Source organism: Eptesicus fuscus, chromosome 21, assembly GCF_027574615.1.
Source record: "Eptesicus fuscus isolate TK198812 chromosome 21, DD_ASM_mEF_20220401, whole genome shotgun sequence".
NCBI lineage: Eukaryota > Metazoa > Chordata > Mammalia > Chiroptera > Vespertilionidae > Eptesicus > Eptesicus fuscus.
In genome coordinates, this window is record NC_072493.1 from 37,642,252 (window position 1) to 37,668,207 (window position 25,956).

The 25,956-nt window shown below is 47.1% G+C and overlaps 1 protein-coding gene across 1 annotated transcript; it reads left to right on the forward strand.

The window, feature by feature from the left end:
• The first annotated feature begins 203 nt into the window (after positions 1-203).
• Positions 204-4,574, forward strand: LOC103284693 (bromodomain-containing protein 9-like). Its single transcript, XM_054711124.1, is given in 5 exon segments — positions 204-257; positions 374-424; positions 3,449-3,772; positions 3,774-3,984; positions 3,987-4,574. Coding segments are annotated over 5 exon segments (1,194 nt in total). The 3' UTR covers positions 4,541-4,574.
• Positions 4,575-25,956: the final 21,382 nt, after the last annotated feature.

Genomic DNA, 25,956 nt, shown 5'->3' on the forward strand with positions numbered 1-25,956 from the left:
CCTTTCCAATTTAGATTCCTTTTGTTTCTTCTACTTATCTGATCACTGTGGTTAGGACTTCCAGTACTATCCTATATAATAAAAACCTAATATGCAAATTGTCCCCTCGGGCATTTGTTCGACTGAAAGACTGGGAGTTTGACCACTCGCTATGACATGCACTGACCACCAGGGGGCAGCGCAGAACATGGCGGGTGTTGGCGATGCACTACGACCTCTCGCCTGCTACCTGGAAGCAGGGGGTGACAGGGACGGAGGTACGGTGAGAAGGGGGGGGGGGTTCCTGCCGAGCTCGCTCTCACTCCCCTGCTACCCCCCTTGGGACAACAGGGCTCACTCACCGGGAAAGCCCATCCCCCTACCCCACACTCAGGTGCTGAGTGCCTGCAAGGAGACTTCCACACACCTGCATGGCCTCTTCTGGGTGAGCTGGGCCACAGCCACCAGGACCACAGGGGCCAGTCTGGCTCCCCGTAGGTTCATGCAGAGCCTGTCTGCAAGAGAGCGCACTGCCTGCCCAGCTTCCGAGTGGTGCTGCTGGGCAGCCCAGAGGCCCACACTGCACCCAGGCCCACGGGGTCCGGCTGTGCTCACCACATCTTCGCTTGGGGACTTGGGTGCTGTGACTCAGGAGGAGGGGAGCGCGCGGGCCCAGGGGCCCAGGTGCTGCCCAGGGCCCAGAGGTCAGCTGGGACCTGCCCTTCCACGCCAGATGCTCGCTCTTTGATCACCCACCAGGCCTAGGGACCACACCTGTTCATGAATTTCATGCACCAGGCCTCTAGTGTTGACTAAGAGTGGTGAACGAGGACCTCCCAGTCTTGTTCCTGTTCTTAGTGGAAATGGTTGTAGTTTTTGCCCATTGAACATGATGTTCACTGTAAGTTTGTCATATATGGCCTTTATCATGTTGAGATATGCTCCCTATATTCCCACTTTGCTAAGATTTTTTTTTAATCAAAAAATGGGTGTTGGGCCCTGACTGGTTTGGCTCAGTGGATAGAGCGTCGGCCTGCGGACTGAAAGGTCCCAGGTTCGATTCCGGTCAAGGGCATGTACCTTGGTTGTGGGCACATCCCCAGTAGGAGGTGTGCAGGAGGCAGCTGATGGATGTTTCTCTCTCATCGATGTTTCTGACTCTCTATCCCTCTCCCTTCCTCTCTGTAAAAAATCAATAAAAAATATATTAAAAAAAAATGGGTGTTGGATTTTGTCAAATGCTTTTTCTGCATCTATTGATATGATCTTGTGATTTTTGTCTTTCAATTTGTTTATGTGATGTATCACATTTATTGATTTGCAAATATTATATCAGCCTTGCATCCCTGGAATAAATCCCACTTGGTCGTGGTGTATGATCTTTTTAATACATTGCTGGATCTGATTTGCTAATATTTTGTTGAGGATTTTAGCATCTATGTTCATCAGGGATATTGGCCTGTAATTCTCTTTCTTTGCAATGTCTTTATCTGACTCTGGAATTAGGGTAATGCTGGCCTCATAAAAAGAGCTTGGGCCGAAACCGGTTTGGCTCAGTGGATAGAGCGTCGGTCTGCGGACTGGAACGTCCCAGGTTCGATTCCGGTCGAGGGCATGTACATTGGTTGTGGGCACATCCCCGGTAGGGGGCGTGCAGGAGGCAGCTGGTCGATGTTTCTCACTCATCGATGTTTCTAGCTCTCTATCCCTCTCCCTTCCTCTCTGTGAAAAACCAATAAAATATATTTTTAAAAAATAAAATAAAATAAAAAATAAAAAAAGTGAATTTATAAAATAAAAAAAAGAGCTTGGAAGTGTTCCTTCCTCTTGGATTTTTTGGAATTGTTTGAGGAGTAGAGGTGTTAGTTCTCTTTGAATGTTTGGTGCAACTCTCCTGTGAAGCTGTCCGGACCTGGGCTTTTTCTTGCTGGGAGTTTTTTATTTTTTATTTCTGCTTCTATTTCCTCAGTTGTTATTGGCCTATTCAGGTCTGACATTTTTCTTCTTGAGGGGAAGCTAGTCTTGCTTTTGCCCATTTTGGATCATATAATTACAGCGTTTATCTTTTCATATAGTTAGCTGATAAAATGCTTTTGTCTACACACCCTGCATAATTGGGATGAGGGTAATGAGAATTGTATTGAGACCGTTTTCATCCATAACAAACTCAAAATCTTGGTCAGTTGATAATTTTCACATAGCCCAGTTACATTTACAAAGTGAAAAGTAACTGCTCTACTCACGCATGGGATTATTGGAATCAAACATTTGCAAGTCTGTCCTGAAGGACTAATAGAAAAGTATGTTCTAATCTTTACATGAGGACTTGACATTTTTTTAACCGCCATTACCATGTAATGGCAGTTATGTTTGCAGTTCCCACATTAAAGAAGGCCTGAGAATGTATCACCAAAAGCGTGAGCTTAAAATGCAAGACTGCGGTATGAAGTTTTATGTTGACATTAGTCCTGGCAAAGGCTCTGAAGAAAAAAAAAAAGTGCTGACTGCAAATGTCTTTTATTTATCTAAATACGGATTGCTTAGGAAACTTGAGACTCCATTAAAGGTATTTTTAATTAATTGGGCCAACTTTTAAAAATGTATGCCACATTTAAGATCAAGTATATTTTCCAAACTATAGTTTGCCCCTTTATAAAATCAAATAGACATGAGGGAAATAAACTTTGTATCACAGATTGAATTGTCTAATTTTTCTGAATTTGATTTTTATAAGACTCAAAACTCATTAGGGTGGTCATGTTTATCCACTTAGCTGTTTAGGAAGCAATTTGGCCATGTTGTGGTTTTTGACATTCTTTTATGGTGCCAGTGTCTTAAAATAGCGTTCTTATAACTTTACATGTTTTGTGATGGAGTGCTGTTTTGTTATATAATTTTGACTTGGACATTTTCATTTGCATTCGTTTATGTACTTTCAGGAGGAACAGTGAACATCTGAGTTCTGGATGATACTAATAAACTAATAATTGCAGAGGTTTAAACAAAGAAAAAGAAAAAAAGAAACAACCCTCTGGCCAGGTGGTTGGATGGCTGTGCCATCCACCGAAAGGCTGTGGGTTCAATGCCTGGTCAGGGCACATACCTGGGCTGCGGGTCCAATCCCCTGGTTGGGCCGCATACGGGAAAACAACCAGGCAACTGACCCATGTTTCTCTCCCACATCAATGTTTCTCTGTCTACCTATCTATCATCTATTTATCTATCATCTATCATCTATCTATCATCTCTTTCTTTCTCAAAATCAGTATAAACATATCTCTGGATGAGGATTAAAAATAAATAAATAAAAAGACACATGGAGAGAAATGCCCAGAGAGACTGGGAGCAGTGAAATCGAGACCCAGGGGTGCCAGCCACAGAGGTGACCACTTGCCGAGAGACACACAGATGGACAGACAGACACATGGCGGTCCCTTGGGGCTCAAGGCCACCCACCTGGTCGCTGTAGGTGAAGGCCTACTATGGGCAGGTGCTCACTGTTCACCTGTTCATAGTGCACCTGGGCCCGACGCTGGTAGTCTTGCTGTGCAGCTATGAGGTGCTTCACGAGGCTCTGGTAGAGCAGGCAGCCACCTTCAGAGGGCACCCAGCGATGGCCATTTCCAAGAGGACCAACCAGGGAGATGGTGAGGCCTGGTGGGGTGTGGGAGGGAGGGCAGGGCTCTGGGACAGGATCAACCGACTCCCTCCAGGGGGCGAGATGGGCTACCTGAAGAAGAGTGGGAATGGGAGCCTGCTCTACGGCGTGGTCAACACGGCTGAGCCAGATGCACGACGAGGAGGAGACCCACCCGGTGGACCTGAGCTCCCTCTCCAGCAAGCTGCTTCCCGGCTTCAGCTTCACCACTCCGGGCTTCAAAGATGAGGAGGGAAGGAGCACAGTCACATTTCTCTCAAGTGCCAGTACTGCGCTTTCCATGCACAATCATTCTGTATTTGGAGACTTGAAACCAGACGAAACGGAGCTTCTGTATTCTGCCTATGGAGGGGTGTGCAGTGTGCGCTGAGCCTGCAGGAGTTTGTGAAGGATGCTGGGAGCTACAGCAAGAGAATGGTGGACGACCTCCTGGACCAGATCACAGGCGGAGTCCACTCCCGGATGCTCTTCCAGCTGAGGCAGAGGAGAAGTGTCACGATGAAGCCATCAGAAGAAGTAAAGACTGGGGACTCCCTAGGAGATGGTGGCTCTGTGCTGGATTTCATGTCAATGAAGTGGTATTCTGACGTCTCTTTGGACATCTCCATGCTCAGCTCTCTGGGGAAAGTGAAGAAGGAGCTGGACCGTGATGACGGCCATCTGAACTTGGACGAGACGACGAAGCTCCTACAGGATCTGCATGAGGCGCAAGCAGAGCGTGGGGGCTCCCGGCCATCGTCCAACCTCAGCTCCCTGTCTAACACCTCCGACAGGGATCTGCACCACCTGAGAAGCCCTTCTCGCCTCAGTGTCGGTGAGCAGCCAGATGTGACCCATGACCTGTACGAATTTCTTCAGCCTCCAGAGCCTGCAGCCTCTACAAAGAGCAAGCCTTGTAGATAGTCATTAATTGTTTGTTTTGTTTTGATTTGCATGTACAGAGTTTTTGTTGTGAGACAAGGACTATATGTTCCCTTGGGCCTGCAGGAAGCAGAGCAGGGAGGGGGCGAATTGTCTCTGATCATGTCGGCCGCATGTGGACCTAGTGTTTCTGTAGATAGTCCTGTGAACCTGAATAGTGGAAATCCTAAATAAAGGGAGTATAAAGAAAAAAAATTAAAAACATATATATATATGTAAAGCACTCAGATAGACCGTGGGAAATAATATGTGCTCAATAAACATTGCTTTCCCTGCCCCCCCCCCACCCCCAAATACCAATTTGTGCACAGAAAGGTTTGCTATCAATCCTCTTTCGCCCATTTACACATTACAATGCACTATGCTGCCCTGAACAACTACATAAAATTAAATTCATGAGAGAAACCAGACATGAAAGGTCACATATTGTCATTCTATTTGTATTAAATATGCAGGGAGGCTCAGCTCAGCAGCACAGGAGGCTTTCTGGAGGAGACTACCTCCAACTTGAGACCTTGGTGATGAACAGGAGCAACCCAGCAAAAGGGAGAGGGAGGACAGGGAACAGTATTTAAGGCTGAGGAAACAGTAGATGCCAAGGCCTCTTTCTCTCCCAACATATATGGTCTTTTCCCTACTCTGCTGGCACCATTCTGGTCAGCACAACTGACTCTTTGAGGTCCTCAGGAAGCAGGCATCATGGGTTGACTTCTCCCTCTACCCAGGCCTGCTCCCCTTCCTTCTCTTGCCCAAACCACAGGTCCTCTCTAATAGAGGTCTTGTGTGCTAACGTCCATCTCACAGACACTTCCCACGGACTCAGCCTGCAACAAGTGCCTTCCTCATTCGCATGTAGCAGGTGAGAGCTGGAGCAAGATCTGTTCTGGGATCTGAGGATCTTAGAGCATCCTTGGATGGGATTCTAGAGACTTCGGTCCCAAATGCTTTTCGGTTTACTGTGTGACCAAGTAAAATTTTCTCCCTATCTCTGGGTCTCCGGTTTTCTATCAGAAATTGTGATGTACTGATCAGGGGAGCCTTTGGTCTAGATCTAGAACTAGAAATAGGCTGCATGTCGTATGTCTACTTTGTTCATTTGATAATGGGGGTCTGAGAAGGATTCTGAGGTTTATTGCCAAAGAGTGCTGGGGTTGACTGACGATGCCTGCCATGGGCAAAGACTAAGGCAGTGGAAGTGGAATAAGGAGTGGCATGCATCTGCCATACCTGGTCTGGACAGATGGTCTCTCTTGACTCTCCTCTACGTCTGACATTCTGTGTTTTTGTATGTAGGAGCAAGGGCACCCCCACACACAAGTCAGCCAAGATAATTTGCTCAGTTCTGCTCTCGACATCTTTTCTGGGGGATAGAGACAACCAGCATCACCCTCAGATATGGGGTCCTGATCATCCTGAAGTACCCACAGGTCAGGACTAGCCCTTCCTTTTCTCAGCCTGATGCCGTAAAGCTGCATACAAAGACCAAGAACTCATAGCACATTGCTGGGGGGAGATATTGGAAGGGTAATACAAATCTGGGCTTAAAGTTTGAGAAGTTGAGGTTAGTATAGGTGCCCCGGGCAATAAGCCTTCTCATGGTCACAACTTTCTCCCACCCCGACCCCCACTTTTCTCATATAGCAAGAGTTTGACCAAGTGGTAGGGTCAGAGAAATGGCACTGCCTGGGGACAGGACCCAGATGCCATTCAGAATGCTGTCCTCCATGAGATTTGAAGACATCATACCACTGGGCATGCGCCACGCTGTCACCCAGGACACCCAGTTCTGGGGATACCACATCCCAAAGGTACAGGCTGAGTATGGGTGCGCTGGGTTCAGCTGGTTTTCAGGTCTCGTAGATAGAGCTGCAGGACTGAGCCTCTCAGTATTAGGTTCGTAGGTCCTTCCAGAGCCTGACTCCCTCAACCCAAGCAGGGCTGAGATGGCCTGATGGAGCACCAAAGTGCAACAGTTGAGAACTATGGCTCTGCAGTCACTTAGAATCCCTGCACCACCATTTCCCAGCTGTGTAACTCTGGGTAAGTGACTCAACCTCTCTGAGCCTCAGTCTCTTCTTCTATACAATGGACATAATAATACTACCTATACCATGTGGTATACAGTTCAATGGCATTAAGTACATTCACATTTTGTGCAATTATCACCAGCATCCATCTCTAAAATCCTTCATCTGGCAAATCTGAAACTCTGTTCCCATTAGATACTCCCCCTCCCCCTTCCTCCCAGTCCCTGGCAACCATCATTCTACTTTCTGTCTCTATGAATTTGACTACTCTATGTACCTCACAGAATTAGAATTATACGATATTTGTCCCCTTATGACTGGCTTATTTTATTTAGCATAATGTCTTCAGGATTCATTGATATTGTAGCACACATCAGAATTCCCTTCCTTTCAAGACTGAATAATATTCCATTGTGTGGATACACCACATTTCATGTATTCATTCATCTGTTGATGGCCACTTGAGTTGCTTTCACCTTTTAGCTGTTGTGACTATAGGTGTCCATGTATCTCTTCAAGTCCCTGCTTTCACTCCTTTTGGGGTGTATCCAGGCCTGGATCTGTTTCTGAGAAGTTCTCTCAGACACCCTCTCCAGGCCTGAGATGCAGCAGAAAAATCAGCCTCCAAGACCTGTGAAACCTCCCCAAATCTGAAGGTAAGTGTGCCCACATACATGGCCTTCTGTAATGTGGAGTGGTGACTTTTTCCTCCCTTTGCAATAGCAAAGTGAGTAGTGCCAGGGAAGCGAGAGGCTTGACAAGGGAGTGCCCTTTCCTTGGTTCTCAGCAGCCTGAAAATTCCTGAATGCCCTTATCATTGGTTAGATGTTTGCTGATTTGCTTGAATTGACAGAGGTGGAGAGGTTAAGAAATCTATGGCTTGCAAAGCAGTCAATCGCTAATCTAAAAGAAATCTATGGCTTGCAAAGCAGTCAAAAGCTAATCTATTTATTCTCACAAAGGCTGAAATCTGTTTTTGTGGTCAGAAGTGATGTAACTAATGCCAGGGCAGCCACTAGCCTTCATGGTTCACCTTCGTGAGAATAAAAAAAAAAGTTGTTGAGGCAAGTGGCCTGTTGACTACAGGGTGTAAAGAGAAAGGGCCCTTCTTGGATTTCAGTCCTGCTTATGCAAGACACAACCTTTGTGACCTCATGTGGTAGCCCTGGTAACAATAGTAACCATGTATTTGTTACCAGCAGGGAGAGGTTCTCACCCCCACCTGGTGCTTGCGGGCTTCTTGTAATGTCCCAAGAAAAGGAGTTTTCTGAGACTCTCACGGGAGGATGACATATTGTAGAAAGCTTTATTTCTGTGGAATTACACCCCTGAGTTTCCCTGGTCCCATATCTCTTTGTTAAACCAAGGGAGAAGTGTAGCTGTGGCTTCAATGGGGCTAAATACCGTAAAAGCCAGTGTCCAAAGTTTCTCTTCCATGTTAGGGCATATTCCAACCCAGCATCAGGCTAGCTTAGTTTGTGTTCCCAGTTGCAGTCCATCAGTCCATTGCATGTGGGGTCCACAAGGCCACACGACTATGGAGGAAAGACAGGCAAATGCAAGGAAGCAGGAACAAAAGAGCCCACAAGCCAAGAATGCCAAGAGCCAAGAGAGCTCTTTAAAATATATATATATATATATATATATATATATATATATTATTGATGTCAGAGAGGAGGAAGAGAGAGATAGAAACATCAGTGATGAGAGAGAATCACATATTGGCTGACTGCTGTACTACTGGGGATCGAGCCCACAACCTGGGCATGTGTCCTGATCAGGAATTGAACCTGTGACCTCCTGAGCCACACCAGCCAGGCCAAGAGAGCTCTTTAATTTGGGTTATGTATCCCCAGATTTTTTGTTGTTAATCCTCACCCGAGGATATTTTTCTATTGATTTTTAGAGAGAGTGAAAGGGAGGGGGCGAGGCAGACAGAAACACATCGATCTGTTGCCTTCCATAGGAGCCCCAGCCAGGGCTGGTCCCCAAATTTTCACAGGCTTACATTGGCTCCACCTCTTCTAGCCATTTATTTCTGTTCTCAGGTTTGAAGGACAAGCAAGCACTTTCCCTGAATCACACCAGCTTCACTGCACATGTGTCTGTCTCCCCTTTGTTGGAGCCCTTCCCCAGTGACCTTCAGGGAATGGGCAGCTGGTTCCCTGAGGAGTGTGAAATTGCAGCTTCCTGGTGAAACCGCCCGGATGGCATGCCTACAATGTCTGGCCTCCCTTGCTTCTCTCCCATTATTAATAACTAGCGAATCACAATGTTATCTTATTGAGTACTTCTGTGCTAAGTGATTGTCACCATTTCATTGACTCCTCTGAATAGATACTATTATTATGCCCATTTCGCAGATGGTGATAGTGAGGTTCATAGAGAAGTCACTTGCCCAGTCACCCAGGTGCAAAGTGATAGAGCTGGGATTAGAGCCCAGATCTGCTGACCCTACCCCATTGTTCCCCAGGGCCAACTAGACCAGGGATCTTTGAGCCAACATACCAGAATCACACCTCTGGGTGCTCCCCTGAGTGGGTATTCCATCTGACCTTGAGGCATATTTGAAACATGGTGCATTCCGGGGTTCTTTGAAAGCCACAGCCCTTCAAACATGGTTACTCTGAGAAGATGCTGAAAGTGCCACAGTCTGTCCCCTCCTTGGACCAAAGGTCAGCTTCCCTTCTTAAAGGGAGCTGTCCACACTCTCTGAGATGACCACCTAGTGTATACCTACCCTCATAGGTGGACAAGAGTATGTGGCATCTTGCCTAATGGGGGAATAAAGGTATATATTCAAGGAGAAAATCAGGAAAGATTTAGCTGAAATCACACAGTTTTACTTAAGACTCAGACACTGGCTCAGAGGTCATCTATTCCTCCTCCCTGTCTCTCTCAGGTGTCTTCTCATCTCTGATCTGTCCCTTTCACCCTCCTCTTACATCTGGTCTCTATAGCTCCCTGCTCCCTCTGACTCAGGCAGCCCTGGCCTCTGAGGCAGATTCAGGTGGAAGCGGGTCCTAGAGGTCATTTTCTCCAAACCAGTGCTACCACCCAGTCCCTGCAGGAGTAGGGTGCCAGCACTGGGTTCACACCCACACTCTTGCCTCTGAGACGTGGAGTGTACAGGGGAAAGGGCTCAGTACTTTTACCCCTCTTGCATAACTCTCAGTCCTTGAGTAAAGCCAGTTATGCAAAGAATGAACCTTTGAACCCCATTTTGTAACGTTAGCTGAAAGGTTCCCTCTCTGCTGCCCCTGTATGGAGGGGTGAGTTATAGCAGGGATCATCCTTGACCCAGAGTGGCTGGGGACAGTTGGATTAATGCCTTTTGTAAATAGTTAACATCATAAATAGGTTAAACACCCCATTCCTCCTCTCCTAGCTCCTGGAAACCACCATTCTACTTTCCATTTCTATGAATTTGACTACTCTAGGGACCTCAATAAGAAGAATCATACAGCATATGTCCATTTGTGACTGGCTTATTTCATTCAGCATAAAGTCTTCAAGGTTCATTCATGGTGTAGCAGGTGTCAGAATTTCCTTCTTTTTTTATATATATATTTTTATTGCTTTTTTACAGAGAGAAAGGGAGAGGGATAGAGAGTTAGAAACATCGATGAGAGAGAAATGTCGATCAGCTGCCTTTTGCACACTCCCTACTGGGGATGTGCCCGCAACCAAGGTACATGCCCTTAACCGGAATCGAACCTGGGACCCTTGAATCCGCAGGCCGACGCTCTATCCACTGAGCCAAACCGGTTTTGGCAGAATTTCCTTCTTTTTTAAGGCTGAGTCATAGTCTACTGGATAGACATACCAGGTTGTTTACCCACTCATCCCCCTGTCAGATTTACTCATTCATCATTCACTCACTCAACAAATTTAACTCGTACCTAGCACAAAAGCCATAAATATAACTCACAAAAGTCCCTCCTCTCGAAGTGTTTCTACTCTTGTGTGTTTGGAAGCAGGTAATAAATAAACAAGCAACATATATGCTCTATCAGACGGGGATAACTGCTCCAGTCGAAAAGAAAGGAGGGCGAGGTCAGAGGAAATTCTGGAAAGAAGGGAAGCCTCCCTGAGAAAGAGCATCCTTAAGCAAAGCCTAGAGGAGGTAAGGCTGGGAACCGTTTGGACATATGCGGGGAGAGCATTCAAAGCAGAAACCCGGCCAGGGCACAGGCCCTGCGGTTGGTGGGCCTGGTGTGTCCAGGAACAGCGAGGGAGCCATTGCAGCTGGAGTTGAGTGAGCAAGAGGGGAAGAGGTTGGTAAGGAAAGGGAGGCTCAGAGGCCAAAGGCCTTTCTCCAGGTCACATGGCTAGCAGGCAGCAAACCTGTGACTTGAACAGGGTCTGTCTGACCTCAGCGCTCCAGCTCTTAAGCATAACACCATTTTGCCTCACAAACAACCCAGCAACAATTCCCATGTATTGGTCATTTACTTTGTGCGAATGCTATGCTTGTGTGTTACAGGTGTTATTTCATTTTACATGTGGCAAAATGGAGACTACAAGATCTGATAGAACTGGCAGGAGCAGAATCGCAGGCAGGTCTGTACGATTTTTTAAGATCATGCTTTTCCCTGCTGTTGCTACACTGACCCGTAGAGCTATGGAATCCTTACATTGTGAACTTCCGTATTTTAGGATCTCGGTGCAAAGACTGTAACAATGGTACAATATCTAAGTACTTCCCAGGCTGGTTGGTAAATGGCCACTACCCTAAGGATCTCCCGCTACTGCTCCCACATGGATCTGGATCTCCCCAGAATCCAGCATCTGAAGGGTTAACATGGGGCTCAGCAAGAGGCCTCCCCACCCTGTGCCTGCCAGGTATCAGGTGTCTGTTCTTATTGTACAGGTGTTACGCACTTGTAATATCACCCCTTCTTGAAACTATAATGTGACATTTCTGGAAGGAGGCAGAATTTTCAGCTCCGAGATTAATGTCAAGTTCACCCAGCAAAGGAAGACAGAAAGGGGCCAAGACCAGGAAAGATTTAGGTTGACCCTCCCAAGCACAAGCCTCATTGGAACCTGCCTCTAAGGGCAGATACTAGTACACACCCTCGGCAAGAAGCCTAATCTCCGGAGGAATTCCTTTTAGAACCAGGCCCTGAGATCAGACCATGTGCTACGCCCTGTTCAACATTCCCTGGGGCCTACTGCAATCCACTGTGTTGTCCATCAAAATACTGCAGCTAGCCCTGGCCAGTTCAGTTAATTGGATAGAGCATCGGCCTGCGGACTGAAGGGTCCTGGGTTCGATTCTGGTCAAGGGCACGTGCTGGGGTTGTGGGCTTGATACCCAGTGTGAGGTGTGCAGGAGGCAGCTGATCAACGATTCTCTCTCATCATTGATATTTAAAACACCTGGGGGCTTGGACTTGTTTGGAAAAGTCAAGGCAGGGGCTGCCGCCTTCAGCAAGGTCCCCCTAGCGGCCCCCGACCTTTCGGAGAATCCTCCTTACAGATTTTCCAACCAAGTCCCGTGCTTCCCCACACTGCCCAATCTGCCTCCATCTTCACATGGCTTCCTCCTTGTGTGCATGTCTCTGTGTCCAAAGTTCCCTTTTTATAAAGACACAGTCATATTGCTTTACAGCCCAATTAATAACCTCATCTTAACTCGATTATCTGCAAAGACCCTATTTCCAAATGAGGCCACATTCACAGATACTGGAGGTCAGGATCTCAGTGTCTCTCGTGGGGACACAATTCAATCATAGCAGTGGTGGAAGTGCAGAGAAGTGGACACATTCAGGAGATATTTTGGAGGTAAAGTTGACAGGTTGTGGTGATTAGTTGCATAAAGGCAGTGGGGAGAGGGATGTGTTGAGTTCTGGCTGGGACAATGGATGGATGGGAAGTTGCTAAACCCACAGGAGCCGGTCTTGCTTCTGTTCCAGGCAAGCAGGTTGGGGGCTGGAGCATTCGGGTGAGGAGGGTGCCGTCGAGAGTGGTTGGTGCACCCGGAAGGGTAGAATCTGTGGGAGGTGCCCCCATTACTGACCCAATCTTGAAACCTCACAATGAATTTTTTTAATCTTAAAATTAGACACTCTCACCCTAGCCAGTTTGGCTCAGTGGATAGAGCGTCGGTCTGCGAACTGAAAGGTCCCAGGTTCGATTCCGGTCAAGGCCATGTACATTGGTTGCGGGCTTGATCCCCAGTAGGGGGTGTGCAGGAGGCAGCCGATCCATGATTCTCTCTCATCATGGATGTTTCTATCTCTCTCTCCCTCTCCCTTTCTCTCTGTAAAAAATCAATAAAATATATTTTTTTTAAAAAATTAGACACTCTCAGAATCATGGGATCTTAGGATCATAGAATAATAATACTTGACAATGACAGAGCCCTTCTTAGTCCCAGCATTGCACTGAGCCATTTACATTCATGATCTTATTGAGTCCTTTCTAGATGAGGAAACAGCTCAGAGTGGGATGAGCTCCAGCCAGGGTTAGAATGTGGCAGAGATGGATTTGACCCAGGTCTGCCTGGCTCCAAAGTCCTTACACAATAAGCCTTCCTCACACAGACGCCAATAATAATAATACTTTTAACAACAGTCATGACAATGACAAGGATGCCCTCATTACAGAGCCAGCACTGCCCAGATGTTTGACAGGCCTGTGCCACTTAACCCCCACTTCACAGAGGAAACAGCGGAGCTCAGCGATGCTAAGCCGCCCACCCAAGGTTACCAGCAAGTAGGTGACAGAGGTGTGGCTTGAATCCAAGAATGTTGTCTGGCTCCAATGTCCATCTCAGAATACTGGAAGGGACCTCCTCACCTATCTGACACTTGAAAATGAAGGCCGGAGAAGAAAGGATCTCCTGCAAGGTCCCCAGCCAGCTGAGCCACAGGGAAGGGGCACAGCGACAAAGAGGGGGCGGAATTGTTGGACAGAGTCCTGTGTTTGTAGACATTCCTGGGCATGTTTCTTTCACACCCTTCTTGAGTTGGTCATAGACACTAGGGACAAAGCAGGCAGGGACACCTAATCTTCTGAGAAAGTTTTTCTAGAACTGTGTCCTGATGTACTTTCTCTTTCTGCCAAGACGCATTCCTCCACTTGGTCAGCCACAGAATACCCTGGGTACTTTTTGAGACTTCTAAAGAGGAATCCTAGCCCTGCCCATAGGGTCCTGATCAAGCACTTCTCCCCCAACCCCACTGTGACTCAGTTTCCCCAGCTGTAAAATGAGTGTGTATGGGGCCATGCAGAAGGGAGTAGATCTGAAGTAACTGGTCTACATTTAAAAACATGGACCAGACACTTACCAGCTGTGTGAACTTGAACAAACGTCTTGACTTCTCTGTACCTTAGTTTCCTTATCTATAAAACGGGACACTAATCACACTCACTTCGCATGGTTGTTTTGAAGACTCGTTGAGGATACCGGTTTACTAAACCTGACAAGTAAGAGTTGCTCAAAAGTTTATCTCTCCCTATTTCTCTTCTAATAAACGAAATGTATCCATGGGGGGACCTGAGGCACTAGGATAAATGGTCAAGGAGGGATCCTGGGACTCCAGGGGTGGACAGGGAACTGAGGTGCTTAGATATGATATGGAGTCCCATGACCCCCAGATTTTGGATTCTGTCTGGTAACTGAAGGGGCCAAGGCTCAGATATCTCAAAACATCATCAGACAACAGGTCAGTAAGTATTCTGAAAAAAGAAGAAGAAAAACTGGCCCTAGCCGGTTTGGCTCAATGGATAGAGTGTCGGCCTGCAGACTGAAGGGTCCTGGGTTTGATTCTGGTCAAGGGCACATGCCTGGGTTGAGGCCTCGATCCCCAGTAGGGGATGTGCAGGAAGCAGCCAATCAATTATTCTCTCTCATCATTGATGTTTCTATCTCTCTCTCTTCCTCTACCATCCTCTCTGAAATTAATAAAAATATTTTTAAGAAGGAAGGAAGAAAGGAGGGAGGGAAGGAAGGAAGGAAGGAAGGAAGGAAGGAAGGAAGGAAGGAAGGGAGGGAGGGAGGAAGGAGGGAGGGAAGGAGGGGAAGGAAGGAAGGAAGGAAGGAAGGAAGGAAGGAAGGAAGGAAGGAAGGAAGGAAGAAGGCCTCCACAAATAACCCAAGATGCATTGGTTTTAAAAAAAAAAATTAAAAAGTTGCTCGTCTCACATTCAGTTCTTATAAGTATATCTCTAGTGACACATGATCTCGCTCATCTAGGGGAAATGATGAACAACATAGACTGATGAACAAGAACAGAACCAGAAACAAGGAGGCATCTATCGGACTATCGGGCCTCAGTGGGAGGATAGGGGAGGGTGGGGGGAGGGGGGAGAGATCAACCAAAGGACTTGTGTGCATGCATATGAGCCTATCCAATGGTTAAGTTCAACAAGGGGTTGGGGCATCCGTGGGGAGGGGTGTGGGATGGGAATGGGGGGATGAGGACAAATATGTGACACCTTAATCAATAAAGAAATTAAAAAGAAAGAAAAATTGATATTCTAAAGTCCAGGCCCTGCTTTAGCCTGGGCACTGAGCTGAATCCTGGTTCCTCAGTGAATGCTGACCCTCGTCACACATCAGGACCCAGCCAAGCTGCTGATCCCAAGCACAGCCCTGCCATGAGAAGCATCCCAGGGGACAGGCTGGCAAGAGCAGAGAGCAGGAGAAATGAGACTGTGTTTGTTGTGTTTCGTTAGAGGGAAGAAGGGAAAGTGCTTAGGCCAGAAGGTCCATCAGGGGAAATTTTGGAAAATGAACCCAGAGAGTTCCCTTAAACTGTTAGCAAAATCTTTGAATGTCTCACTGATAAATTTTGACTTTTTCTTAGGGCCTTAGGAAATCTAAGTGGATGTTAAACAGAGAGAATCACAGTAAGATTAGTCCTTTAGAAAATTCACTCTAGTTTGGAGACTGGATTAGAGGAATGAGACGGGATATGGGGGTGTGGGAGAGAGAGGAGGCTAAGTGAAATAGTCAGGGTAGCTTAACTAAGAAAGAACCCCAGAAATCTCAATGGCTTAAAGCAACAAAAATTTCTAATTCACAACGCATTTGAATGAGGGTTTGTTGGGTCTCCGCTAGTGGTGACTTAAGGAGCTTAGGGTGGAAGATTTCAACCCCAATGCCTAGTCACCTTGACCCAGAAGTGACACATACCACTTCTGCTCTCATTCTTCCGGTGAGAACGGGTTTCATCGCCGTAATACTTTGGCCACAATTCTGGAAAACAGAACACAAATTCTTGGTGGCCAGCTACCTCAGACTGCCACGGCAGGGTTCTGGTCATGGAGATTCATATTCATGGTTTGTTTATTAACTCAATAAATATTGATTGAGCTAGTTGTTATAGTCACTGTTCTAAGTACTTAGAATTCAACCAGGAACCAAAGTCCCTGCTCCCATGGACCTTAGATGTTTGTGGAGAAAACTGATAATAAATACCAAAGTACTATTTCTTGTCAGTTGCAAATAGCAGGAACTCACTTCAAACCACTTAAGAAAGCACCCAGTGCCCACGCTGGTTTGGCTCAGTGGATAGAGCATTGGCCTGGGGACTGAAGGGTCCCAGGTTTGATTCTGGTCAAGGGCACATGCCTGGGTTGCAGGCTCAGTCCCCAGTAGAGGGCATGTAGGAGGCAGCTGATCAATGATTCGCTCTTATCATTGATGTTTCTATCTCTCTCTCCCTCTCCCTCTCTGAAATCAATAATATATACATATATATTTTAAAAGCAACCAGAAAAACAAAGAGGCAGAATTTATTAGCTCATAATTGGGTATTCCATGAGTGTATCTGGCTTTAGTAACTCTCTCTCCCTTTCTTTCACTCTCACCCCACCTCCTTTATATCTGACCCACTCCCCCCACCATCACTGTGTTATAGCTTCATTATGTCTCACTCACACCTTTTGGTGGAAAAGATGGTCGTTGACCATCTAGTTTTAAATCACCTCAGGAGATATTCCAATTGGCTCTGCTTGGGTCACAGGCCTACCCTTGGTCCAATCACTATGAGCTTATGATGGTAGCAGCCAGAGCCATTTGCTCACCCTTGAGGATGTTAGGAGGGGCAAGCCAGTGTGATTGACAGCCCAACCAGGGCCAGTTGTTGTGGAAGAAGTTCTCCAAATCTGGACATCACCAGGTAAGGGAGGAAGTGAACACATGCTCTGATGGCAATAAACAGTAGATCCCTCAGTCCTAGTTCACATTTCAGAGGACTAGAATCAAGAGATAACCACTTGCACCTACATGCAGCTCAAAAATGCCCCCTCTCAACAGAAAAGCAACTCTCCCAAAACTATCAAAAATTAACTCACCGCCTCCCCAAAATAAAAATTAATTCCTGTGTCAATGACTAATCAAGGAACCCCAAGTGAGGTGTGAGGTGCATGGTACAGTGAGATGTCAGTCAGATGTCCAACATCTATAGCCAAGTGACAATTTAAACCTTTGTCCATCCACCTGTGGTAGAGTTTGTTGATTGCCTACACTACAGACATTCCCATTCTGTTTCTCCTGAATGCAAGGGCCTGTGTCCCACAAAAAAAGTTTGGAAATACTCACTTTTCCCAGCATTCCTTGTGGCTAGGTGTATCCATGTGTCCAAGTTTTAGTCAATGAGACATACGGACATGGTGTTCTAAGAGTATGATTGTTCCCCCTCAGTAAAAAGAGAGTATAATGTGAGGTAAGTCCTCTTAAAGTGCAGGCTGCCCTCTGCTTTCTGTCTTTGGAGAGGGTCATGCAAGGCTCTGATGCCTGGAGAAGTGGCAGCCACTTGTGAGTGAAAGACAATGAGCTTAAGGCCTGAAAGTCAACAAATAGGATATGGGACAAAAAGAATGAAGTTTTTACTGCTTTGTTGAGTTATTGAATAAGCTCTGGCACTGTTTACTTCCCAACTTGTTGCTTTGTAATATAATTAAAGTAGAGGCCAGGTGCACGGGATTCGTGCACTGGTGAGGGGCATGGCCTGTGGGGATCGGCCAACTGTGGGAGCGCCGCTCATCCCCGTCAACTGAGTGGCGCTCCCACTGTGGAAGCGCACTGACCACCAGGGGGCAGCTCCTGCATTGAGCGTCTGCACCCTGGTGGTCAGTACACATCATAGCGACTGGTCGACTGGTCGTTTTGGTCATTCTGCCATTCAGTCCCTGGGCTTTTATTATATAGGATATTGTTATTGTTGATCCAAGATTCTTGCTTCACTGTTCACTAGGTGACCAAACTGTGCAACCCAGGTTAAAAGGTAAATAAATGCCACTCAGGAAAGAGATTAGTGCATGATTCAAAGCTACTGAGAACAGACAACATGCAGCAAGGCTCAAGTGGTGGCAGTCTTTAGTTAGAGCAAGAGAGGTGAGAGAATGTGGAAGATCCAGCCCCTTGCAATCCATCAGTCCCCTGTCCAATGGATTTACTCCACAGCCAAGCTGGCCATGTAACTGTACACACCCCACTTTGTGCTTCAGTGGAAGGACCAGGACCCCTCCCCTGTGGGGTCTAAAATTCAGAAATCTGCAATATACAGATGATCTATTATAGAATTGTTAAAAAAAAAAATCTGGGGGCATGCCTGAGGGTCATCGACACATGCATTTCTGCAGAACAAGAGAGTACCCACTGAGTCTGAAATAGGAAAAGACGCTCTCACAAGGCCATAAGCCCAGCACAGGCTGTGAGGGCTCCTAACCTCTTGGTAAGAAAGTATTCCAGGCCCAAGGTCCATTCTAACGCAGCCAAGCTGGGGGTGGAATACCACACACATGAGACTTCCTTCCCCAACTATTCTGCTACTTGCAGCTGAAAGCATTCTAGCTGCCTACATCTTGGAGTGACTCCCTTTGACAACCCACATGGTTGCTGCTGATCCTTGTCTCTGAAAGTTACTTCTGCACCGTATCCTCCTTGTCCAACCTGAAGGGGTTTCGGAAGAAGATTTCCCTTCTGGGATTGTGCTGCTTTGCTTCTGGCTCCTGGGGTCTCACAATTGCCTCAGTCAACCACAGTCCAGACTCAGAGTCTATTTAAACAACTCCCTTAAATTAAGCCCACATTAGGAAGATGCTTCAATTCTTGGAAATTCCATGAAGGTTGTCTATAACACCAAAAGCCTTGACAACTCTTGGTTTTGAATCTGAACTCAGGGCCAGTCAGGTGCCTTATGTGATTAGAAAAGGGCACCCCTTATAGATGGATGAATTAGAAAAAGGATCTCTTCTGGGCGGATCCATTCCTCAGTGTGCAAAACTTGAGGAGTATCACTTGCTTGGAAAGTGTTTTCCTGTGGTTGGATGCAGCCTTGCGCCAAGGCACATGACTTTTCAGGCAAAGTGTGAGCAAGATTGCAGTGGCCGTTCACTCTGTGTGCAGTGACCAGCCTGCCCCTCAGGGGCATCTCCAGGAAGAAAACCTGGGAACTTCTGTATTAATTAATGTAAAGGCCAACTTGCTGTAACCTACAAATCCCAAAATACAGTGGCTTAAATAAAAGAGAAGGTTGATCCTCTCCATGTAGTCAATCAGGGGCCCAGCTTCCTTCCATCTTGTTACTCTGCCATGCACAGTTCAGTGGTGGCCTAAGTGCAGCCCCCAGATCAGCAGCTTCAGCATCACTTGGGACCTGTTAAAACGGCAAATTCTTGGGCCCCCAATACAGACCTACTAGATTAGGAACTCTGGGGGTGGGCCCAGCAATCTGTGTTTCAACAAGGCTCCCAGGTAATTTGGTGGACACTCAAGGCAGAGGACCACTACCCTACAGTGATGTCCTGACCTTCATGGTCAAAGCGCAGGAAGCACTTTGTCCTTGAATCATCCCTTCCTGTCCAAGAGATGGCCAGGACGGAAGTCCTCTGACTGTTCAGAGACTTCAGGCCCAGAAGGAACTTGAAGGCTGGGCATGCAACATGGTTTAAGAGGGTGAGGAAGCCGAAACCGGTTTGGCTCAGTGGATAGAGCATTGGTCTGCGGACTGGAAGGTCCCAGGTTCGATTCCGGTCAAGGGCATGTACCTTGGTTGCGGGCACATCCCCAGTAGGAGGTGTGCAGGAGGCAGCTGGTCGATGTCTCTCTCTCTTTGATGTTTCTAACTCTCTATCCCTCTCCCTTCCTCTCTGTGAAAAATCAATAAAATATATTAAAAAAAAAAAAAAAGAGAGTGAGGAAGTCCACTCTAGCATAATAGATTCTGAAGACACGCTGCCTGGATTTAAATCCCCAAGTTGCCATGTTCCAGCTGTGTGACTTTCAACAAGTAACTTCTCCTCTCTGAGCCTCAGTCCCCTCTCCTATAATATGGGGATCACTACTATATCCATCTCATGGCGTTCCCATGGGAATTCACAGGGTTATTATGTGCCTGACACACAATGAGCCCTCAAAATATTTACTTAGTCATCTTAATAGTTTCATGTTGATGCAAGTTGCTATTTGTTTAAGTCTTGTATTAAAGGCTTTACCTACAATAGCATATTGAATCCTCGTGATACTCCTGTGATAGGTGCATTTTATAAAGAGACGCTCATTTTATAAAAGAGGAAACAGGCAGACCGATAAGATCATGTAGGGCAGGCGTCCTCAAACTACGGCCCGCGGGCCACATGCAGGTGTGTTTGCCGTTTTGTTTTTTTTTTACTTCAAAATAAGATATGTGCAGTGTGCATAGGAATTTGTTCATAGTTTTTTTTAAACTATAGTCCGGCCCTCCAACGGTCTGAGGGACAGTGAACTGGCCCCCTGTTTAAAAAGTTTGAGGACCCCTGATGTAAGGTATAGATGATAGAAAGGGAATTCTAACTTAAGTCTGAATCACATAGCCTAAAATACTTATATGTTAATTAATTAATTAATTAATTAATTAAAAAAGAGTGAAAGAGGAAAAAATTGATGTGAGACATCTCCCACAGATCAAGGAACCGAGGTACATGCCCCTTGACCAGAAACGAACCCACAAACCCTTCTGTTCACAGGCCCACACTCGATCCACTGAGCCAAACCAGGTTGGGCATAGCCTAAAATCTTAACCCCATCTCAAGAAAATGGGATTTCTAATAGTTCCTCCGTCTTCTAAGAAGATTTCGCCACCTAGTGGCTAGAGGGCTAACCTGTGATAGGTTTGGATGAGGCTGGGCTAGGGAGGTAAGCTCCCTTTCTGTGGCCACTGCAGATTTTCGCGTGAAATATTGATATTAAAAATGGGCTAAAATGTTCAGATAAATCTGGGTAAAGAATGCTATTTGTACTATATTTATTCTTGAAACTTCTCTGTTTACATTTGAAAACTTCCCCCAAAAGTTCTATTTTAAAATTTTTAAATATTATTCCCTTAGCCCGGCTGGCGTGGCTCAGTGGTTAAGCATCGACCTATGAACCAGGAGGTCACAGTTTGATTCCTGGTCAGGTCACATGCCTGGGTTGGGGGCTCAATCCCCAGTAGGGGGCGTGCAGGAGGCAGCTGATAAATAATTTTCATCATTGATGTTTCTCTCTCTCTCTCTCTCTCTCTCTCTCTCTCTGTTCCTTTCGAAATCAAGAAAAATATATTTTAAAAAAATAATATTCCATTAAATGTATATACCACTGTTATGAATTGAAGGTCTGTGTCCCCCCAAAATTTATATGTTGTAATCCTAATCACATATGTGACAGTACTAGGAAGTGGGGCCTTTCGGGTCTAATCAGGTCATGAGGGCGTAGTATGCTTAAAAACACACACCTATACGTAACTTCATTTATGTGAAGTTTTAAAACAGGCAAAAGTACTCTAGGTGATAAAGGTCAGAATAGTGGCTCCATTGGTGGGTGTTAGCTGGAAAGGCAGCAAGACAGAGCCGTCCAAGGTACCAAAAAAAATTCTATCTCTCTCCCGAACGTGTCTCATTAAGCTGTATGCTTGAAAGTTTTGCACTTTACTGTACACAGATTATATCTACATAAAAATCAAGGCAAAGGAGCAGAACAGATCAGTTGTCATATGTTCATGAAATGGTGTACTACAAAGCAAGGAAAATGAATGAACAACAGCTTTAAAGGCTGAATCCCAAGAACATAATTTTGAGCAAAGGAGCCAGACACAAAACAACATGTATTACATGAATGGTCCACTTATGCAAAGTCCACCCCCAACGGGTGAGACCATGTGTCCCAGGATCCGGGTGAGGCCTCGTGCACCTAGGCCCGGGTGAGCCCAAGTGGCCCTGGGTCTGGGAGAGGCCAAGCGTCCCTGGGTCCGGGTGAGACCATGCGTCCCTGGATCCGGATGAGGCCTCGTGCACCTAGGTCCGGGTGAGCCCAAGTGGCCCTGGGTCTGGGAGAGGCCAAGCGTCCCTGGGTCCGGGTGAGACCATGTGTCCCTGGATCCGGATGAGGCCTCATGCACCTAGGCCCGGGTGAGCCCAAGTGGCCCTGGGTCTGGGAGTGGCCAAACGTTCCTGGGTCTGGGTGAGACCATGTGTCCCTGGATCCGGGTGAGGCCTCGTGAACCTAGGCCCGGGTGAGGCCACGTGCCCCTGGGTCTGGGAGAGGCCAAGTGTCCCTGGGTCCGGGTGAGACCATGCGTCCCTGGATCCGGATGAGGCCTTTAACTACCTATTTCTGTTTTCCTATTCTACTTGTCTTGGCTTACTAACCTGTTTCACTTTCACTTACTATTTTCTAGGCAGTTTTCACTAATGTTGTAAATTTTATAAACAGAGTTTAATATTTTAAAAAATCATAGCTTTGAATTTGGGGCCACAATTTGACTGAGTTCCTTTTCAGTTGCCTGAAGAGCAGTAGTCTTGATTCTTTGCTTATGTAGCACATAAAATCTTTTTGAACAAATTTGTCTCTCCATACATTTTTAAGTTGAATGTGAACTGCGCCACATTCCGTCCCTCCCCACCGCCACCCCAGTAGAGACTTCTTATCCATCACCTTTGTTTTACAAAGGAGGGCCTGGGGCAGAACCGAGGAGTGGCTTGCATAAGGTCATCCACCCAGGCATAACAGGTGCAAGGTGTGAGGTGGGGAATTCAGAGGCATAGGTGGGAATCTCTTCCTGTTGACATTCTGATACCAAGGACTTTGGTATGTGTTGTGTGTGTGTGTGTGTGTGTGTTTTTTAAGATAACACCTATGGCAATAGCCTTAATCTTTTTTTAAAAAAAGATTTTTTTAAATTGATTTCAGAGAGGAAGGGAGAGGGAGAGAGAGATAGAAACATCAGTGATGAGAATCATGGATCAGCTGCCTCCTGCATGCCCCACACTGGGGATCTAGCCTGCAACCCAGGCATGTGCTCTGATCGGGAATCGAATCGTGACCTCCTGCTTCATAGGTCGACAATCAACCACTGAGCCACGCAGGCAGGGCAATCATCAACCCTGAGTTCCTCCAAATACCCCATGCTACACTCTGACCTCCCAACAGGCTGTTCTCTAGGCAGGAGCGCTCTTCCCCGTGATCTTCCTCTACTCGTTCTTCAGACTCACACGTGCCCTCCTCCAGGAAGTCCTCCTCCCTGCACCCACTACTCCCAGGCTGGGGCAGACACTTACTCCGAGTTCCACCGTTCCCTGTGCCTCCCAGCCCAGTCCAGACCATGCTGGGCAGTCAATGGCGGCTGATCTGTTCACCCCCCTGGGTTGTGAGTCGAGCTGTCTCGGTCTTCACTGTAACCTCATCGTCCTGCCAGGCCTGGCCACGCGGCTCACTGGCATCAACACTGGATGTGAGAAGCTGAGGCCCAGATGCCCTGGGACCACCAGCACTTGGAACAGATGGGCCCCCCTGCATCCTTGTTCTCTAGATCCCCCAGGCAACCACTCCTTGTTCTGGAAGTTGGAGCCTGTTGAAAGAAAACATGCAATTAAATGCAGGAAGAATTTACTTCGGACTTAGAGATAAGAGTGCATGAAGGGGAATGTGACTTCGAAGTAACACAGCCAGTGACCTCTTGAACTTGGGTGGGGCTTTTTGTCAGCTCTCTAAAAGTGGGGCTCACTTTGTAGAGATATAGAAAATAACCGAGCCAGGCTGGTTCTGGCAGCAAAACTGAGAACATCAGCAACCTTAGTTCCTCGGGATGGAGGGCTGGGGGTGAGGGCCAAAACCGGCAGGTCCAGGGAGTAAGGCATGGAAGGGAGAAAGTGATTCTTTCTCTGTAGACTTTGACATTGTTAATGAGCTCATAATCATGTACTCCCTGTGTAATTGAATCTCTATGGGAAAGTATTATGGAGATAATAACACTGACTTCGGGCTGTTTGAGGTGTGGGTGCCATGCTTGGCACGGAACACGCACCCAAAACACGCCTGCAGCAAGCTGTAGCTGGCTCACGTCAATTACCTGCCAATATCGTCCGTTAATCATGCGATGCCCATTAATCCTGAGGAAGGTACTAATATACCATCCCATCTTATGATGAGAAGCGGGAATAAGCCGCATCCCTGCATTTGGTTGTTACTGCGTTCTGAGAGGCAGGTAGTCATGAGCTCCATTTACAGAGGGGCAAACTGAGGGGCTGGCTAACAGCTGAAGTCACTCTAGGAGACAGCAGTGGCGGGGCAGAGCTGGATTTAGGCCACCATTTGAATGCAGAACCGTCAAGCTGCCCTGCCAGGCATTTCCTGAGACGCGGTCCTCCGCCCCTCTTCCACTCCACCAACCAGCTAAGCCACATATTTTCATCGAGCAGGACACTTCTTGCCCTGTGAGAATGCCAAAGCCAGCTTTGAGACTGGGACATTTTCACTCCACTCAATGCCTGTGTCATCCCGGCCAGATGTGGGGCGTGGGGAATCAGGGGTGGTTACGAGTGTCCCACATCCCGCGTGGTTCAGGGTTCGGGTTCGGGCTCTGGAGGAGGCCTCGCACAAATGAAAGAGACGAGACAAGAAATAATAATTTGGAAATTGGGGGCCAGGCGGAAGCCCAAGGAAGGACTCCGCTTTGCTCTGGCCTTGCCGTCCCTTTTATTCAGGTTTGGGATACACCCATCGCCCTTGGGCAGGCAATTCCAGTAACAGGCAGACTATCTTATCAGTAAGACTATCTTATCAGTAAGGATTTACATGACGGTCTGGTGGGGAAGTTGCTTCAGCTACCATTGTCTCCACTAAACAGTGGGTGCATAGCTCTGGCCCTTGCCAGAGCTTTAAGGGTCACCAGCCTTCCGGGATCCCTGTCCACACTTCTCTGCTAGTGAAGACAATGGGCGGCTTCCCGCAGTGGGCGTGGAGGTGCAACTAGTGTCAGACAAAGGATCGCAGACCTGCAGTTGAAAGATCCCCCTGGCTGTGAGGGAGAGTGATGGGGGTGGGGAAAGGGACCTACAGACCAGGGAGGCCAGGAGCTTCTGGGGGAGACTGGGCTGGAGCCCAGCAGAGGGCAGAAGGGAGCCAGAAGCCCCATGACTCAAGCCTTTGAAATGAAGCAATTTTCAACCAGAGAGAAAAACACAGTGCTGTCTCTAAGAGAGGAAAAAAATGAAACGACCTACAGATGGGTCCATAGGGGAAGTGGATGTGAAACTGTTGTTATTAACCTTGTTCTAAATAACAGGAAAGGAGCAAAGGGAAGGCCAGATATGATAGACATGCCATTTGTGCAGCTTTGTCAGGAAGCTGCGATTTAACAGAAGCTGCCAGTCCATTCCCCGCAGCTCGCTGGGGGAAGGGCTAACCAGGGTGGAAAGTCTGGGTGAACCAGGGAAGGTACCTGTCTGTCAATCACACCTGGGAACAGGTCCTTGGCCAGAGTAGGTGTGGCCACTGCAAGCACCGGAAGAGAAAGATTTGAAATATTTAATCTCCTAAACAAAGAAGTTCGCTCTCTCTTTTGCTCTTCTCCTGGCTCTCTGGGGACTCTTGCTGCAGGGGGCCTGCTCCCTTGGCCCCTGGGCATTCACCCACATCGCCCACAGTCATGTGGGCCCCACAGAAGGGACTAATGGACTACAACTTGGCTAATGCTAAAGCGGACCCAATGCCAGCGTGGAACGGAAACTGGACACTGGCTTTGCTTTGAGCTCTATTGACTCCCCAGCCGTACTTCCTCCAGGACTGGATTAAGGGAAATGGGACTTCAGAAACCCAGATGTGCATTTCCACGCAAATAAAAATCACCATCTTCCCACACGAGTCTCAAAAAAATGTTTTTCTTGAGATATCGTAAGGACCCCATCTCAAGCACTCAGTGGGGAAAAGGACACCCCACTTCCACCTATAACAGATGGAGACGCGTTAAAGCCATTCCATGAACTACTTCCCAAGAGTTCAAACAGCCCTAACTGGTTTGGCTCAGTGGATAGAGCATCAGCCTGCAGACTGAAAGGTCCCAGGTTCGATTACGGTCAAGGGCATGTACTTTGGTTGTGGGCACATCCCCAGTAGGA